This window comes from Bacillus rossius, chromosome 3 (assembly GCF_032445375.1).
Source record: "Bacillus rossius redtenbacheri isolate Brsri chromosome 3, Brsri_v3, whole genome shotgun sequence".
Lineage (NCBI taxonomy): Eukaryota > Metazoa > Arthropoda > Insecta > Phasmatodea > Bacillidae > Bacillus > Bacillus rossius.
Genome location: NC_086332.1, coordinates 7,547,558 through 7,564,184, shown reverse-complemented (window position 1 = coordinate 7,564,184; position 16,627 = coordinate 7,547,558). Strand labels below are relative to the sequence as shown.

The window sequence follows — 16,627 nt, the reverse complement described above, 5'->3', positions numbered from 1 at the left end:
TACACCCAGCTTTTTGGAGATGGTTTTTCATAAGTTTGATGAATCCATATTTGTTAGTCTTGTTGTGAACACTGCACATGAATATTGTCTTCGACACTTACTTTTACTGAATTTCTATTTTTTTGTCTGCATAAATGCTCAACATCTTTTGTGCTGGGCCCTGCTTGATATCCGTCGAATACGATGTAACAGTGAACATAATGGTCCTCAACATATTTAACATACTGCTGACATATCTGCTTGAATGTTGCTGGACGAAGCCAAACAACTTTGTGCAGTAAATGGCCACCATCAATTGTATATACTGCATTATCTGGAAGAGACAACTGATTTGACGACAATTCATCAAGGACATGTACAAGAGACGACTTCGTGCCCTTACGAATAGATACATCATCAAACAGCGATGGTGGATGAGCAGCCAGTTCGTATGCTAAGAAGGATGCCAGCTCTTCATCACTTCTTACAAGGCACAGCATTCTGTGGAAAAGTTGGTTTGGGTGGATCACAATTTCTTCATTGTGTACTCTTACAGCTTTACTTGCATTGTCTAAACACTTCACCTTGTCTGTGCGTCGGTAGTGAACTTCAGAAAAACATTTGCCTACAGTGTTCTTAAGATTTGATTGGCCAACTTCCCAAGCTTTGTCACAGTTTAAAGATTTGTCTCCAATCACCCCACTGGAAAGAGAAGTTAGGTCATCTGAGAGTCTTTGAAAGGGATTGTGTTCATGAAGCCAATTTATGAAAGACTGAATGTCAGATCTATCTCTATCTTGTCTTGATAACCTGAGATCAGTGTGCTGTTCTGAGGATTCGATCCAAACTCCACCAATTTCTTCTACAGCATCCACAACTCTCGATGTATTAGGTGCTGCATGGATCCATTTTGCAAGAGTGGATGATGAAATTCCGCGGCCATGCGTGAGACCTCCAGTACTCTTCATTGATCGCATTAGTACCTGTTCAATGGTCATATCAGACCATATACCCGACCAGAATTTGCTTGATCGGCGAATAGTGAAATATCCTTGTTTGGTGAACTTCTGAAATTCGTCTGGATTCATTTTATCTTCAAGCTGAATCATTTCTTGAAGGTATACATGAGCAGATTTGGCATAGTTGAAGTGGCCAGCAGAATGAAAGTATGGTAGCATCTGTTGAATAGCATAAAGATGCAGCTGCCAGTCACCACAACGCTCAGCTCGGATAAACAAACACATAATGTTGACCATATTCGTGTACTGAGTCCATAATTTGGCAGTGCGCCCACCATTTGTTTCGACATTCTTCATTTCCTCCAATAGAAGTTCAGTTAGCTTCTGTAGAGACTGGCCTTCAAAAATATTTTGGAGATTTGAAGGTTTGTTGAACATTAAAGTGTAACACTGTCGCAAACATTCAAGAAAGGCGGTATCTTCGACAGTCTTCTCAAGGATGAGAGTAGTTAAAGCTTGTAGGGTCAATAAATGAGCACGAAACGCTCTTGAGTATGCTCGTCCACTTAGCATGTGCACTACACTATTCTTGGCATATACTATCTGCCATAGATTTTCTAATCCACTTCCACTCATTATATGACCCATAGATCCCATGTACGAGAGCAGAAGGTGAAATCCACCGAGACGTACGACAACAAAATTCAGTGGACTTTCTGGAGATGATGCTAAAACCATTTCAATAGCTTTAGCAAAAAGTGGCTGGTCATATGTCACCATCACATTCGATTGACCACGTTTGATTCCTTCTTCTGCTGCTTGTAGTAGTGATGAATATATTGTAGAAAGATTCCCTGGATCCATATTAAAAAAATGGCAATGGTAAAACAGCTGATATTTCAAATTCTTCATTTTGACAAACTCGCTCCATAAAGCCCGACCAGTTACAACGAGGCAAAATATCTAGCCATGTTCCTGACATCCATAAATAATCAAGTTGCTGGGCAATCTCAGCACTTTTTGGTTTCAATTGAAGTTCCATAACATCTTGCACTATTATATTACTATAACCAGATCTGCTAGGCTGTTTGTAGAATGATATTTTACTTAATCCTAAAGAACTTGTGCTAGCTGCTGAAATAACACCTTTTCTAGGTACTTTTTTTTCTGTTTTAACAGCTGTTGCAGGCGTTACACACTTAATGCCACCCATTGCGTGGAAAGTTCGATGACCATCAAGAGTCTGCACATTGTGATCGGCATTATCATACACAAACTGTATATATGCATGGTCATCTACAGTGGCTTGTGCATTAGTAGCGACGGAGGACTCATACCTAACCACTTCACTGTAAGATGAGCAAATACCGAAGTTTGACAACAGATCAACAAGATTTTTAGATCCAAATTTCCTGTGCAGGTAAACACCCAGACCTACTTGCAGAGGTGAAGTAAATGACCTAGGTCGAAGTGCAGCAATAATCTGATGCTGAAGACACAATTTTTTCCTTTCCATTTTGACTGAATCCTTTTGTTCTTTTTTTTTGGAGCCAAAACTGTACTTGTAAATAGCTTCAGTAATCCGCCTACCAGCTCTGTATTACCTGTCTTCATTTCTTCTACAGTCGGAAAAAAGTCATGTTCGTAAGGACGGGAAAGTATTTCTTGTCTTATCAAGTTGGCTGCAGCTACAACTATCCTTTTTTCTTCTTCTTTTTCGTCAGTTCTTCTTTCGGTGTACCATTTATCTGTAATTGTTGTACTTATAACATCCGAAAAACAAACAACACCTTGTTTGCCTGGCAAGTGTGTTATATTTATATTTTCACCATAATGTTCGGAAAGTTTCCGTTTCAAATGCTTCTCGCTGTATGATTGCGTATCCGAACTTATTTCAGCCAAATTTTCTACAAGCTCGCTGATTGTGAATTGACAATCCTCATTTTCTTCGATAAATTGACAATCCTCATTTTCTTCGATAAATTGACATAAACCTCGGAATGCTTCCTCACGTAGTTTATCAGGTTGTCTCCCACTCTTCTGTACTGTTCCGGGCTTTGAAGATCCACACACATTGAAGCGCTGATAGCAATGCCGATGATACCGACCTTCTTCAGCAACAAGATCTATAACCCCTGCTAGTCTAATGAGCACATCTTTAGCCCAGTCACAATCTCCTCTCTTCTCTGCCATATGCCGAATAGAGTCTACAATGTGCAGTGTAGATACTACACTCCACTCAGGAATATAAGACGTTATCACGATTATGATGGCAAAATATTATACTTTGGAATAATTTTTGACAATGTCAAATTATTTTGGTAGCAATGAAATTAGCATAGCTGCTTTGCTATGCTTGTGTTGTGTTCCTTTTTTTTTTTTTGCACTATAATCTCAGATTATTTTTCAACATTTTAACTTTGCGGCTATGCAGTTTTTGATGTTTGAAACAAAAGAAAAATAAATAAACTCAACCTTAATACGGTTCATATGCTCAGCAATTAACGACCACAATAGAAATAAATCAATGTTGCCAACATCTACTTTCGAAAAGTTAACGACTTTCAGGTTGTTCGGTTTGACAATAAATACCGCACAGCTGGCTGATTTCCAAAGAAAATTAAGAGCGTCTGTTATAGCATTGAGTTGCCAGCCACTCTCTATCGTCCTTGCTTTGTGGCTGTGCTAGTGTGGCAGCTACTACCGAGACCAATGTACATCCGCCCACGAACAAAGAAACACTGCTCTACTCAAAACACTTAAACATTTATTGTGTTATTCAATCGAATGGTATTGATTAAGATCTACTTTAATGTATGCCTACTGCATGTTAGCAATCTTCCTTCTGTTGCAAAGCCTTAATTTTAAAAAGCATCTCGTACATTTTTTGAAGACTGCTACTGTGCTGAAATTTTCAGAAAGACCTTGAAAGGGATTTAAAACTAATGCTTAGAAAGTGTGTAAAAACAGCAGATAACATGATTCAAAGAAAAAGCATAGAGTTTTGAAACGTAGATTTTTATTTCTTAACCGAATAAACTTTTTAACATGTATATTTTTTTCATGTCTCGGATCTCTTTTTTTTTTTTAAATTTACTATCTGGAACATCATCTCGGTAAAAAATATCAAGGGAACTCTCTCCGATGTTTTTCAGAACTAATTTTAACGAAGCACTTAGCGGTAGTATCCGATAGTGAAGGACTACTTTCACTCGGGCCAATTTGAGCTGCTTCGGCATTGGCAGGTTCGACCGCAGCACGAGCGAGTACCTCGCCAGCCGAGACGCCCGACACTGGCTGCCCCCAGCTGTCCCGGGCTGACCCAGCTGCCCCCAGCTGCCCCCATATGCCCTCGGCTGCCCCGGGCTGACCCAGCTGTCCCCGGCTGCCCCCGGCTACTCCCAGCTGCCCCCGGCTGCCCCCGGCTGCCCCCGGCTGTCCCCGGCTGCTCCCGGCTGCCCCCGGCTGCCCCCGGCTGCCCCCGGCTGCTCCCGGCTGCCCCCGGCTGCTCCCGGCTGTCCTCGGCTGTCCCCGGCTGCCCCCGGCTGCCCCCGGCTGCCCCCGGCTGCTCCCGGCTGCCCCCGGCTGCTCCCGGCTGCTCCCGGCTGCCCCCGGCTGCCCCCGGCTGCTCCCGGCTGTCCCCGGCTGTCCCCGGCTGCCTGGTTCAACTCTCGCCGCAGCACCCCTCGTGGGTCTCCGCCGCGCCCCTCGTGGGTCTCCGTCGCGGGACTCCGTCGCCGCCGACGCACTTCCCTTCGCCGAGGGTCCGCTCGACGCTTCGCTCGGGACTTCGCTCGGGACTCTCGCCGCACCCGCGGCACTATCGCCCAGACTATCGCCCCGGAACTGAACTGAACTCTCGGAGACCGGCGTCCTGGGCTTATATAGGCCCAGGCGCCACTTCTAGAATTCACTAGTGCAGCTGGGGACAGTCGCGTCATTTCGCGCAGACCCGACGCCAGAATTATCGAGACAGACGTCGGTAGCTCGCGTGGCGACCCGCGGAACACCCCAGCTGCCAGGTGTCAGATAACGCCGCCTAGGCAGAGCGTCGCTAGGGGTGCAGAGGGGAGCGTTGGGGGAGGGGGGAAGCGACGACCCCCGCAATCCACGAGGCGCGCGCGGCACGTCTCACGTTGCGGCGGCCACATGACGTCAGTGGCCATGGTGGGCCGCCAGCCAGCTCCGAACCTGCGCGCGCCGCGGCCCTTCTCACGTTCGTGACATTATTAAATATTGAGTTTATCTTTGTGTTCCAGCTATGGTTATGTTACTGTTTTGTCTAGAGACGTACGGGACTGTAAAATCCAGATAAAACGACACAATGATGATGCACTTGCAATCAACTCGATTAGCAGTAAGCGTGCACGATAGCACAGCTTACCGCCATGATGGTTGAACAACAACTGTTGCTTCGTTGCCGAAAGCTGCAGGTCTACCCACCTCGGCAGGCAGCCAACTTGAGAAACTTGGCGCTGCTAGCAAGCAGCACGGGATGTTCAAAATTAAAATGTTTCAAACACTATACACTAAATTACACACAATATTTACAAATCCGAACAGTTACAAAAACTAAATTTTAAGTCTGCTTCGAGCTTTCATAATGGAACATGAAAATTAACATTATTTTAGCATATAACAGTGTTAAAAACACGGTGCGGCGGACATCTGCATAATCATTAATTTTATACTCTCAAAGGATAACATTTTTTCTTGTCTGTACCCTTAAATCTATTAATGAATTTATATGACTCTTACACATGCCACAAACTGTTTTTTGGACTTCTGTGTTTATAGAGAAATAAACTTTAATATTTGTCCTATCAACATTTGCTGAAAAGGCTAGGTAATTAATTGTATTTTTTAAAAAATGTTTGATGTGTTACAGGAAGAGTATGTGTCTGAGAACATAAAGTGGACACCGATAGAGTACTTCAACAACAAGATAGTGTGTGACCTGATAGAGAGCAAGAGGCCGCCGGGACTGTTCTCCATCATGGACGACGTGTGTGCCACGATGCACGCCGTCTCCGACGGAGTGGACCAAGACCTGAAGAAGGTACTGCTCACATTGCTCACACTGCTCAGACTTCTCACACCGCTCACACTGCTCACACTGTTCACACTGCTCTCACACTGCTCTCACACCGCTCTCACACTGCTCTCACACTGCTCTCACACTGCTCTCACACTGCTCTCACACTGCACTCACACCGCTCACACCGCTCACACTGCTCACACTGCTCAGATTGCTCACACTGCCCACACTGCTTATGCTGCCTACCTACATTCACTTCCCTCACTTGTCAGGATCAACTCTTCTGCTGTGATCAGAAGATAGAACTTTTCAGATCTTGCTACGAATCTAAATGCGCGGGGATCTAGTAGTGAATGACCCTTTTACTTTAAACTCATACATAAGGAACTAGATTAAAGTCTGATTGTGAGATATAATGTGCAGTGGCAGGATCTCTTCTTGTAATGGTACAGGAAACATAAACAATTGAGATTTTTTTAAGTGCTGGAACTCCAAGCAGGGTATGTAATATTAATAGTAATAGGTGAATTTTTGCTGTAATTTTTTTGCACCTTCCAGCAATTTGAGGGTGTGTGCTGGGTTATGAAAGCCACATAAGTCCTTGTAGAGCTATGAGTAACATGTAAGCACACTTAAAGTTCCAAATAGTAAATAAAAGTAATGGTTCTTTTTAATGTAAGTAATTTTTTTAATATGACTCATTATTTTTCAGTTTTAATTTTTGGTTTGATTTAAAATAAAATGCACCTCTTACTAGACACTACTTTTGAAAACAGCAGGCAGAAAACATAACTGTTCTCTAGTTTGAAATGTACAATTTGATTAGTAATTAAAAGGGTCATTTAAATATAAACGTGAATTTATTCATATAGATTTATTGGTGATTTATGAAAATGCAAATGAAATAACTTATTTTTCTACATAGTTTCCTTCAACGGAAATGTATTGTCTCCCATCAGATAGGAAGCTTTTTGATCCCTTCGTGAAAAAAATTAAAATGGTTGCCCCAGTAGCCAACTGCGTACATACTGTTCAAGAGCAAATCTTTTCCCTCCTAATGCCTTCTTGAGTGGACCAAACACAATGCCTTCCATGCTTACGCACGGTCTGAATGTTGTCTCTATTGACGATGGTCGCCGGACACTGTCACGACCATTTCAAAACTTCTCGGCCCTGTCGAACACTTGAGTTTAACTCAGAGTAGCATGACCAAAATGTGCTTGTAGTCTCTTCAAAATCTCGTTGATTTTACACCTTTGTTAGCAAAAAAAAATGAATAATAGTTCATTGCGCAACTGACACCGGTACTGTCATAGCGATTCTGAAATGACGGACGTGAGTATAATGGCTGTGTGTATTCCTATAACCTCTTCAAGTTTTAATTCACAAATTTCCCGGCGTGCAGCGCTGCTTATGTCACTACTCGAGACGAATGAACCATATTGTTGGGGTTCATATTTGAATGACCCTGGTTTTATAGTCATTTTAATGTTTTTTTATCTAATCCAACCAACCATTCCACACAGTATTATTATTAATGTACCTAACCTTTAGATTAAATTAGATTATCATTAACACCTGTCATTGGGCTTCTGGCCCTGGCTAGCTGACAGGTAAATATAGGGTGCGTAGTGTTGACACCCGGAATGTGCCCCGCAGCAAATGACGACGACTGCCGGCTCGAACCAGCACTACCAGGAGTGCCAGCAGGGCTTCGTGATCCACCACTACGCCGGCATGGTGGCGTACGACGTGGAGGGCTTCTGCGACCGCAACAGGGACCTGCTGTTCCCCGACCTCGTCGAGCTCATGCAGAGCAGCGCCAAGTGAGTCGGCCCTTTCATCCAGCTTGCTCGCCGTGTTCAAGTTTTGTATTTTTTTTTTTTTAGACGTGAAAACGTCTAATAAATCGATGAACGCCGGCTGCACGCACGAAAAAGGATGACTCATTGTCCCGTTACGCTCATTGTACGCTTGCGCCGCATCTATCTCTCTTCCACTCTATTGGAACAACCATCGACATTTCACTTTTTCGAGGCACATTAAACTTGAAACACTCCCATTCGTTTCCTACTTTTCATATCATCGTCCTATCCTTAACAGAATAACACAGATTGGAAGAAGTTAAATGGCAAACATGTATAACAGTGATAGTTAAAATAATCTCTTCGTTAAAGTAATAAACATATTTCAGTTAATGAGTGCAAATAAAAGTAAATTTATCAATTAAATTGTAGATTTCATTTCACTCCTTTGTATCCATACAAAATAGTGATAATTCAATAAAAATGATTCAATTTTATTCATATAAGTATGCAATCATTTCATCAATGTTTTGTTATGACGTTTTCACGTTAAACTATCGTCCGTAAACCGACTTTACAGACAACCAATTTTTTATTAAAATATGGTACCTAATAATTTTTATTAATACGTGTCATATGTTTTTATTGTCTGTACAAACTTTTTTGTGCCTTATTGACACCTCCATTTCTTCTCAAACATTTGCAACTTAATAAAAAATTTATTTTGTTTCAGTGCATTTATCAGAAGTCTGTTCCCAGATCAAGTGAGTGCAAACACTAAATCTCGACCGACGACATCCGGTAGCAAAATAAGATCTCAAGCAAACAAGTTAGTTGAAGAACTAATAAAGTGTACGCCACATTACATCAGGTGAGTACATTTATGAGATCAGTTTAGTTACGTCATTGTGTGCGTAACCAACATTTTTGCATGTGTTTTTTTTATATATATGTATTTTACTGCATAAGCTTTTTACATTTATTATATCGATATTTGGCAGGTAACTGAATATTAATTCTAAAATTATACTTTCTTGGTGGAACAAAAAACTGACTTTAATCTTCCATGCAAATAATTAATAGAAATATAATAATAAAAGCACTGGAGTTGTTATAAATACGGTTGGTAAAGTATGAATTCAATAAAAATTAAAAATTTAAATATATACTCAGTATTGAATATTAACATAAAATGTGTAGAGAATTAATTATTAAATTTAGTAAAATAATCAAGATTAATTTTAATTAGTAATGAAAATTAATAAATGTGCTGAGAGTTTATTCTAATTTATTAAATAATAATGCAGTAATTTATTATTTATAATGCAAATAAATTATACATATGGGAACATAACCTCACTTAAATAAATATGCTTGAAAATGTTTATTCATAATTTCTATCACTAATATTCACAATAAATAAAAACATTTTTTTAATGATATGCGTCTGTATTCAACATCAATCACTCAACTATAAGATTTAAAAACACATACATAATTTTTATTTGTATGTAGCTATTTTTTTTTCATCCTGTGAAAAATTTTGTTGCATTGTGCCATGCGAATGGTAAAAATTCACTCATCATTTTTTTCATAACGTGCCTAAAGAAGCAGCGTAACTTCAAAAAAGGTGTTGATATCAGTATAAAATTGGCAAGACAAGGAAGTGCGTCGCCAGCCGATGGCCTGGGGGGGGGGGCAAGTAGTGGGAAAAGTATGTTTTTTTTTTTTTTTCATTTGGCTACATTATTTTATATCTCTAAGGCTCTAGGGGGGGCAACTGCCCCCCCCTACCCCCCCCCCCCCCCTGGCGACGCCCTTGAAAACAAGCATGATGGAGATGAGTGTCTGGTTGGTGCGTGGTGCCCGCAGGTGCATCAAGCCGAACGAGACGAAGAAGCCTCGGGACTGGGAGGACCAGCGAGTGAGGCACCAGGTGGAGTACCTCGGGCTCAAGGAGAACATTCGCGTGCGCAGGGCAGGGTTCGCGTACCGCCGGCCGTTCAGGAAGTTCCTGCACAGGTAACGGCTTCCACACTGCGCCTGCACACACCTCACGGTGCACTGAAGCTGCTTTTGCTATTAACAAAAAAAAAAAGGGGGGGGGCGGTTGTCTGTAAAGTCGGTTTACGGACGATAATATTACGTGATAACGTCATAAGAAAACATTCATGAAAAATTGCATACTTTTTAATTTTCAAATATTATTTACAGTTTTTGCAAATTTAATTTAAATAATTTGTTTAAATATAATCACGAACAATTAGTTAAAAAAACCCGCCTTAACATGTTTGATATTATAGAAGATTTTCTCGCACGGTGGTTGGCCGGTTCTTGCACGCTCGGCTCGGGCGGAACGTGACAATTTTTTGTGCGTGCAGCCGGCGTTCATCGATTTATAAGACGTTATCACGTCAAAAAATGTACTTAGATTTATATCAAGGTTATAAATGAAATGGGAGAAACAACGGTAGCAAAAAATTGTTTATGAAGCACTCGTGTAAATTCTTCATTGTGAATCACAAACAAAATTTGAAAATAATGGCCAAACACCCGGGCACCATTAATTGTAGTTGGCAGGGGTCTCTCGATCACCACCTGTTGCACAGTTGGCATGTGGAAGGCGTTCTGTGTTTAATCCTTGCGAGTCTGACTTGTTCACACTGTCGTAATACCACCTCAATTACACCAGCTCTCATCATGTTCCATCAATGCCGGAGTAGTGAGGCACCCAAGTGCTCTCTAAGGTTGTCCGACAGCTGTAGCACATTTAGAAAAAAAAAAAAATTGAAGACTTTGCTGGTGATCAGAACTGAAGGTTTGTAGTAACATCTTGCTACTTACCTACTTTTGTCATCACTGTTTCATTTACAACCCTCACATTTGAGTAATTACTGTTATTATACCTTCTGAATTTGTTTTTCACTTCCTCAATCTGCAATTTTACAATTAGTTTCGCATGGAAATTATCATTTACATTATAAATGTTTTTAATAAATACTGCTTATTTGAGCTGAATTGTTAATTTATAATGATGTGAGCAAAATGTTATTGTGCTTGACCACAATCTAGAGAACTCTTGTGTGGGCGGCCGGCCAGCCAGCATGCTGTGTGTGCTCACAGGTATGCCATCCTGACCAAAGAGACGTGGCCTCGCTGGAACGGGGATGAGAGGCTCGGCATAGAGAAAATCCTGAGCAGCGTCAACCTCGATAAGAGTCAGTACCAACTGGGGAAAACCAAAGTCTTCATCAAGGCTCCCGAGTCTGTGAGTTTCTTCAGTTACTGTTGGATATTCAGTCTAAACGCAATATTTATTAACACATTTACCACCCTGAATGTGTACAGGAATATCAGCTGGAATCAATTGATTCATTATAAGTTCAAAATCTGTTTAGTGTTACAATAATATTTTTACTGTTTTATTTACGAAATTAGTTGTTGTGTGTAATTAAAATTTTTGATCATAGTCAGTGTATGTATGCTGTTTTGTGGCCAGTTTACTAGCCATTGCTGGTTGTTATATTTACGAAAAGGTAAATACAGTCATTTTATATATACATTTACTAATTTAAGTGTTAAATTGTATGAGAAAATTGTCATATGTAAAGGATCTAGTTCACCATTGTTGGGATATTTGGACCAAGTTTTTACGATGCTTTGGTGCAAAATAAATTATAAGGAAAAGTTTTAAGTTAATCTGTTTTGGTTTTGAGCCTAATCAGAACTCCAAAATTTCTAGTTATTTTGAAGATTGGAGTCATTTAGAGTGGGTATTTTTTGGTGATTCTATTTTTAAAATAATTATATATTTTTTAAAAGTGGTTTATGCAATACCAGCTGGTTGATACACTTGTACTACCTCGGTCTAGGATAGATGAGGTACCACAGTGTTAATACAGTCTCCATGTTACAATCAGTTATTGTCGCTTGTTTTTTATTTATATATATATATATATATATATATATATATATATATATATATATATATATATATATATATATATATATATGAGACTGTTTAAGTGTTCATTGTGCTGTTTTTTCTAATGTAGATAAGAATCTGGTGTAGTGTTGTGTTCCAAAAAAAAAATTATCCAAAAAAAAATTATGTAAGTTTTATTATATTGAAATCATAAAATTTGTGTTAAATCTCATTTAAATAAAGTATTAGAAAAAAAAAAGACCTCTGCACATTCAATTTACTATATTAAAATTTTTTGATATTGCACTTTAGCTTGGCAATGCTAGCATGCAGATTGAAGTGAATTTTGTATGCCCAAGTGTAAATGAAAATATAACAAAAATCTGCTAAGTGCAACTATGCATTGTAAGAAGCCATTAATGTTTTTCTCTTATTGTCAAATTTCAGTTGTTCATGCTTGAAGATCAGCGGGAAAGAAAGTATAATTATTATGCAAGAGTCATTCAGAATGCGTTCAAGAAATACTTTGCAAGAAGACAACAACATAAGGAGAAAATGGATGCTGCAGGTAAAGTAACCTTTGAAAGTCTTGTGCTGTGCTGGAATTGATTGCAAGACAAGCTTGTTGTCAATATATTTATCGAACTGTTGCTTTATGATTTATTATTTAGACTGATATTCATTTTTTACAATCAGTATCATAAAATTTAAATTAATTAATTAAATTTTTATGCAATGCCATTCTTTTAGACAATAATTAATTAATTGTGTGATATATCATGTACAAATAAGTAGGGGCCCAAAATAATTAGCATCTTACTATAGATAATTATTCTTCAATTTAATACTTGCAACCACAGAAAACACACACACACAATGTACAATACATACAAGTCAGGCAATCACAGCACTTTTTGAATGTTGTGGTAGTTATAATATGATAGAAAACTAATGCAGATTGAAAACAGCAAATGAAAAGATAATTTAGTTAATAAATTATAAAAGTTTCTATTTGTAATAGCATAATTTCTTTTGCTAGTTTTATTTTTTTGGAAAAAGTTTTTTTTCTCATGTATTAGATTTAATTTAAAATAAATAAAGCTTTTTATTACGTAATGTAAGTAACAAGAAATATTGTTACTAAGCAACTGAACTTTTATTTATTCTCATTTAATTTAAATGCTCAAATATATTTTAAATGTTTTAAAAATTGCTCTACAAAATAAATGTATCTTCTTACACTTGTAGACTTTCAGTGACCTGACTAACCTTATATTCATACGTACTTGATGTTTGTCTAGGACACATGTGAATGTATAATTAAATTATTTAAATTTATGTTTGTCACTTAAGACTTACCAGCACTATGTTAATACACAAACACACAGAACGTCCACCATCTTTGCCACAGACTTTCTCATCCAACAGACGAAAGGTGTATGATTGGCTCGTAAGATGAAAACAAAATAGGCTGCACTTTTTAGCATTTAGTTTTAGTTTATTAGTAGACCATAGCAGTACTACAGGTACTTCGTTTCCTCGCAAATGTTACACTTAACCCATGTGGTAAGTTTCTGTTACTTGTTTTCTACACTAATTTTTGTGGCCACACGTCGTGAGATGCAGCCAAGTTACATTCGGAGATAACTTCAATATATAATCCAACCCAACTAATCCAATTGATTAGTGTATTATTCTATGAATTAAACTTGTGAACTAACTTTTGTTTGCATGATGTACTACCAATTTGTTAGTTAAAATAAGCATTTAAAAATTTTTGGTGTTTTAATTCAACAAGGCATTAAAAAATTTGGGTTTTTGCGTAAAACGTAGCTTTAAGGTTATTTGGAGGTATTTGTAGACATGAATATATAGTATTCAAACATTTAGAACATCAAAATTAAGTTTTAATCAGTTGCATTTAAAATGCTGATTTCAAAATATTAGTTGCTAATTTATAAAATAATTGATGCTAATTTTGGAAAAAAATAAATGCTAATTTTTCTAGCCCCTTATAAGAAAGGTAAAAAAAATATTGTCTGGTGTTTATAATATAATTAATAGTGATTTAATTTATTTTTGATATAAGTTTGTTTCTGTTTTAAGTAATTTGTTTTAAAAAGTAACTACTAACTATCAAACCCATACTTTTAAAGGAATCTCATTGATACAGCCAGTGTTATCTCTTCATTCTCTTAAGTATTGTGATATCTGAACTAATTGATGCGTTGCAGACTTGTTGTTCGGGAAGAAACAACGCAGACGCTACTCGTTGAACCGATGCTTCGTGGGTGACTACATCGGCATGGATCTGCGACCTATACTGCAGTCGCTGATTGGTCGGCGAGAGAAGGTGGCGTTTGCTCAGGTGGTCAAGAAGTATGATCGGCGCTTCAAGGTTTGTCATTTCTTTTGTTCAGGAGGTATTCTCAGTACATACAAACATTCAGTGAAAAAAATGTGGGAGTAGGTTTTGATAAAAAAGAATAATTATTCTTTGATTTCATACTTGCGACCACAGAAAACACACACAGCCAATTGTCAATACATACAAATCAGGCAATCGCAGCACTGTTGTGAATGTTGTGATAGTTATAATATGATAGAAAAATAATGGAGATTTAAAACAACAAATGAAAAGATAATCAAATTCTATTTTGTTCTTAAACTAAAAACGTTTCTAATTGTAATAACACTGATAATTTTTTGTTAGTTGTGTTGTGGAAACTGGTTTTTTTTTATGTTTACATTTAATTTAAAAATTTAAATTAAATAAGTTTTTTTATTACATTATGTATGTAACATGAAATATTGTGATTAAGCCAGTACTTTCATTTATTCACATTTATTTTGAATGCTGAAACCAGTGCAACACAAGCAGTTGTACGTGTACTCAGTAGCAGGTACTCGACTTGTTACAAGGCTGTCGTCGCCCTGTGCAGGCTTGTCTGCGCGACCTCGTGCTGACCTCTCGCTCCGTGGTCCTGGTCGGGCGGGAGCAAGTGAAGAAGGGGCTGGAGAGGGGCAAGTACGTGGAAGTGGTGAAGAGGAAGATCGACTTCGAGAACCTGAACTGGGTTTCGCTGAGCACGCTCAAGGTACGTTGGGAGTGGGGAGGCTCGTGTCTCAACGAGCGTTATCACCACCAGCTCCGTCAGAAGGCTGGCACCCGGGGCTTCTCTTGGCAGAACAACTTCCGTAGCCGTGTTTCCTTGGCAGGTTATTCACAGCTAACAGCCTGTCCGAATTCCTCCCTTCTACAAGTATTTGATTACTGTAACTTTCAGCAAGGGACTATGCTGACAGGTCAAATATCTTTATGGTTTTATTGTAAAACTTGTAAGTGTAATAGTCCTGTGTGGATTTCAGATTTTTAGTTCGAATCAAATACGAATACCAAATTATTTTTGAACACGAATATCGAATTTGAATAGTAAGAATAAGAATGAGAATCAAAATGCCCTTTATGTTACAATTTCTGGAAAATTAGACAAATAATACTAAAGTGAAAGGTTGGATAGGTTGAGTCAGCTACAGTAATTATATGAAAAATAACTATTAAATTATTCTAATTATGAAATAATTTTTTTTTAATACTGTAGCTAACGTAACTTAACTCAACCTAACTTAACCTAATAACTAACCTTTCATTTCAGTTCCTATTAATCTTAATTTTCAGAACCTACTTCTCTAAATATTGATTCAGAAAATTTTCATGAACTTCAAAATACCATGAAATCCAATGCAATCAATTTAACAGTGAAGTGAATATATTTTTAAAATGCTGTATTCCCAAATTAATAATTAAATGAGCTCATATTTACATATTTGAACCCTGATTATTTACAAGATTTCGTTAATGGTTGCCAGGTAACCTATTTTAATTCAGCAATATTATAAAAACAATTTCTGCTAACTTCATCTGAAATCTGAAACCATTAATTACGTTTTATTATATGCTTTCATTTTATGCAACAATGTTTGTTTTGTTATAGATAAATGCAGTAATTAAGCTGCTACTGTGTCAGATGAAGGCCTGTGCAAATACATATAACTTTTGAATATCAAAACGAATAGTTTATATTCGTATTTGATGCGGTTTTGAATACCAACAAAAAAAAATGAATATTCTGTTGTTTAAGAATAGGGCTATGTGGGAGCCTGAAAATCGGGAAAATTTTCCGGTTCACAGAAGATTTTCTAATCGGGCGGGGACAACATTTCCATGGGATCTTTAATGTTTTAGAGTTATTTATGTGGAGCCAGATTTAACACAGTAACTAACTAACAAACTAGGGGAGCGGGTGTGTTGTTTATAACATCTCACTGGCCCTAGAGCAATGTGTTGACTCTCAGGGGTTTAGGTGCTTCTTTTTGAAATGTTGTCTTAAATGTTGCCACCTGCCTGCTTTGCCCGAATGATGACTCACAAAATGTGAACTCCGACTAAGTAACCACGCATGTTTGCGAATGTGTTTTGTCTCCGCAGGACGACTTTGTCTTCTTGCACACCAAAGACGACTGTGATAGCTTCTTGGAGGTCACCTTCAAGACTGAGTTCCTCTTGAAGCTGAGCAAGAAGTACAAGGCGCACCTGGGTCGCGACTTGCTGGTCAAGTTCTCAAACAGGTGAAGTTTCATTTCGTTTTACTCTGAGCCATGTGGATAGACTTCTCAGCGTGGACATTTTTTTGAAACCAGAACCACACACTGAGATACATTTATTAATAATTAAAAAAAAAAAAAACTTTAAATTTTCAACCCTATGATAGTATTTTCAGGAATAGAAGACTTTGTATATACAACAAGAAACTTGTTTTCTTCCTAAACTAAAGATAAATATAAGGCATTCATTATCTTAGGACCGGCATTAAATAATTTTTATTGTTTTGTTGATTTAAATCAGAGTCTCATTAAAATG

General features: G+C 38.1%; 1 protein-coding gene across 1 annotated transcript in view; it reads left to right on the top strand.

The window, feature by feature from the left end:
• Positions 1 to 16,627, top strand: part of LOC134530156 (unconventional myosin-Ie-like) — a 103,276-nt gene that overhangs the window by 81,856 nt on the left and 4,793 nt on the right. The window contains exons 11-19 of the mRNA XM_063364781.1: positions 5,827 to 5,997; positions 7,636 to 7,802; positions 8,515 to 8,652; positions 9,654 to 9,803; positions 10,905 to 11,049; positions 12,154 to 12,274; positions 13,941 to 14,104; positions 14,649 to 14,804; positions 16,196 to 16,335. Of these exons, the coding sequence (XP_063220851.1) occupies positions 5,827 to 5,997; positions 7,636 to 7,802; positions 8,515 to 8,652; positions 9,654 to 9,803; positions 10,905 to 11,049; positions 12,154 to 12,274; positions 13,941 to 14,104; positions 14,649 to 14,804; positions 16,196 to 16,335 (1,352 nt within the window). The remainder of the gene's footprint in view (positions 1 to 5,826; positions 5,998 to 7,635; positions 7,803 to 8,514; positions 8,653 to 9,653; positions 9,804 to 10,904; positions 11,050 to 12,153; positions 12,275 to 13,940; positions 14,105 to 14,648; positions 14,805 to 16,195; positions 16,336 to 16,627) is intronic.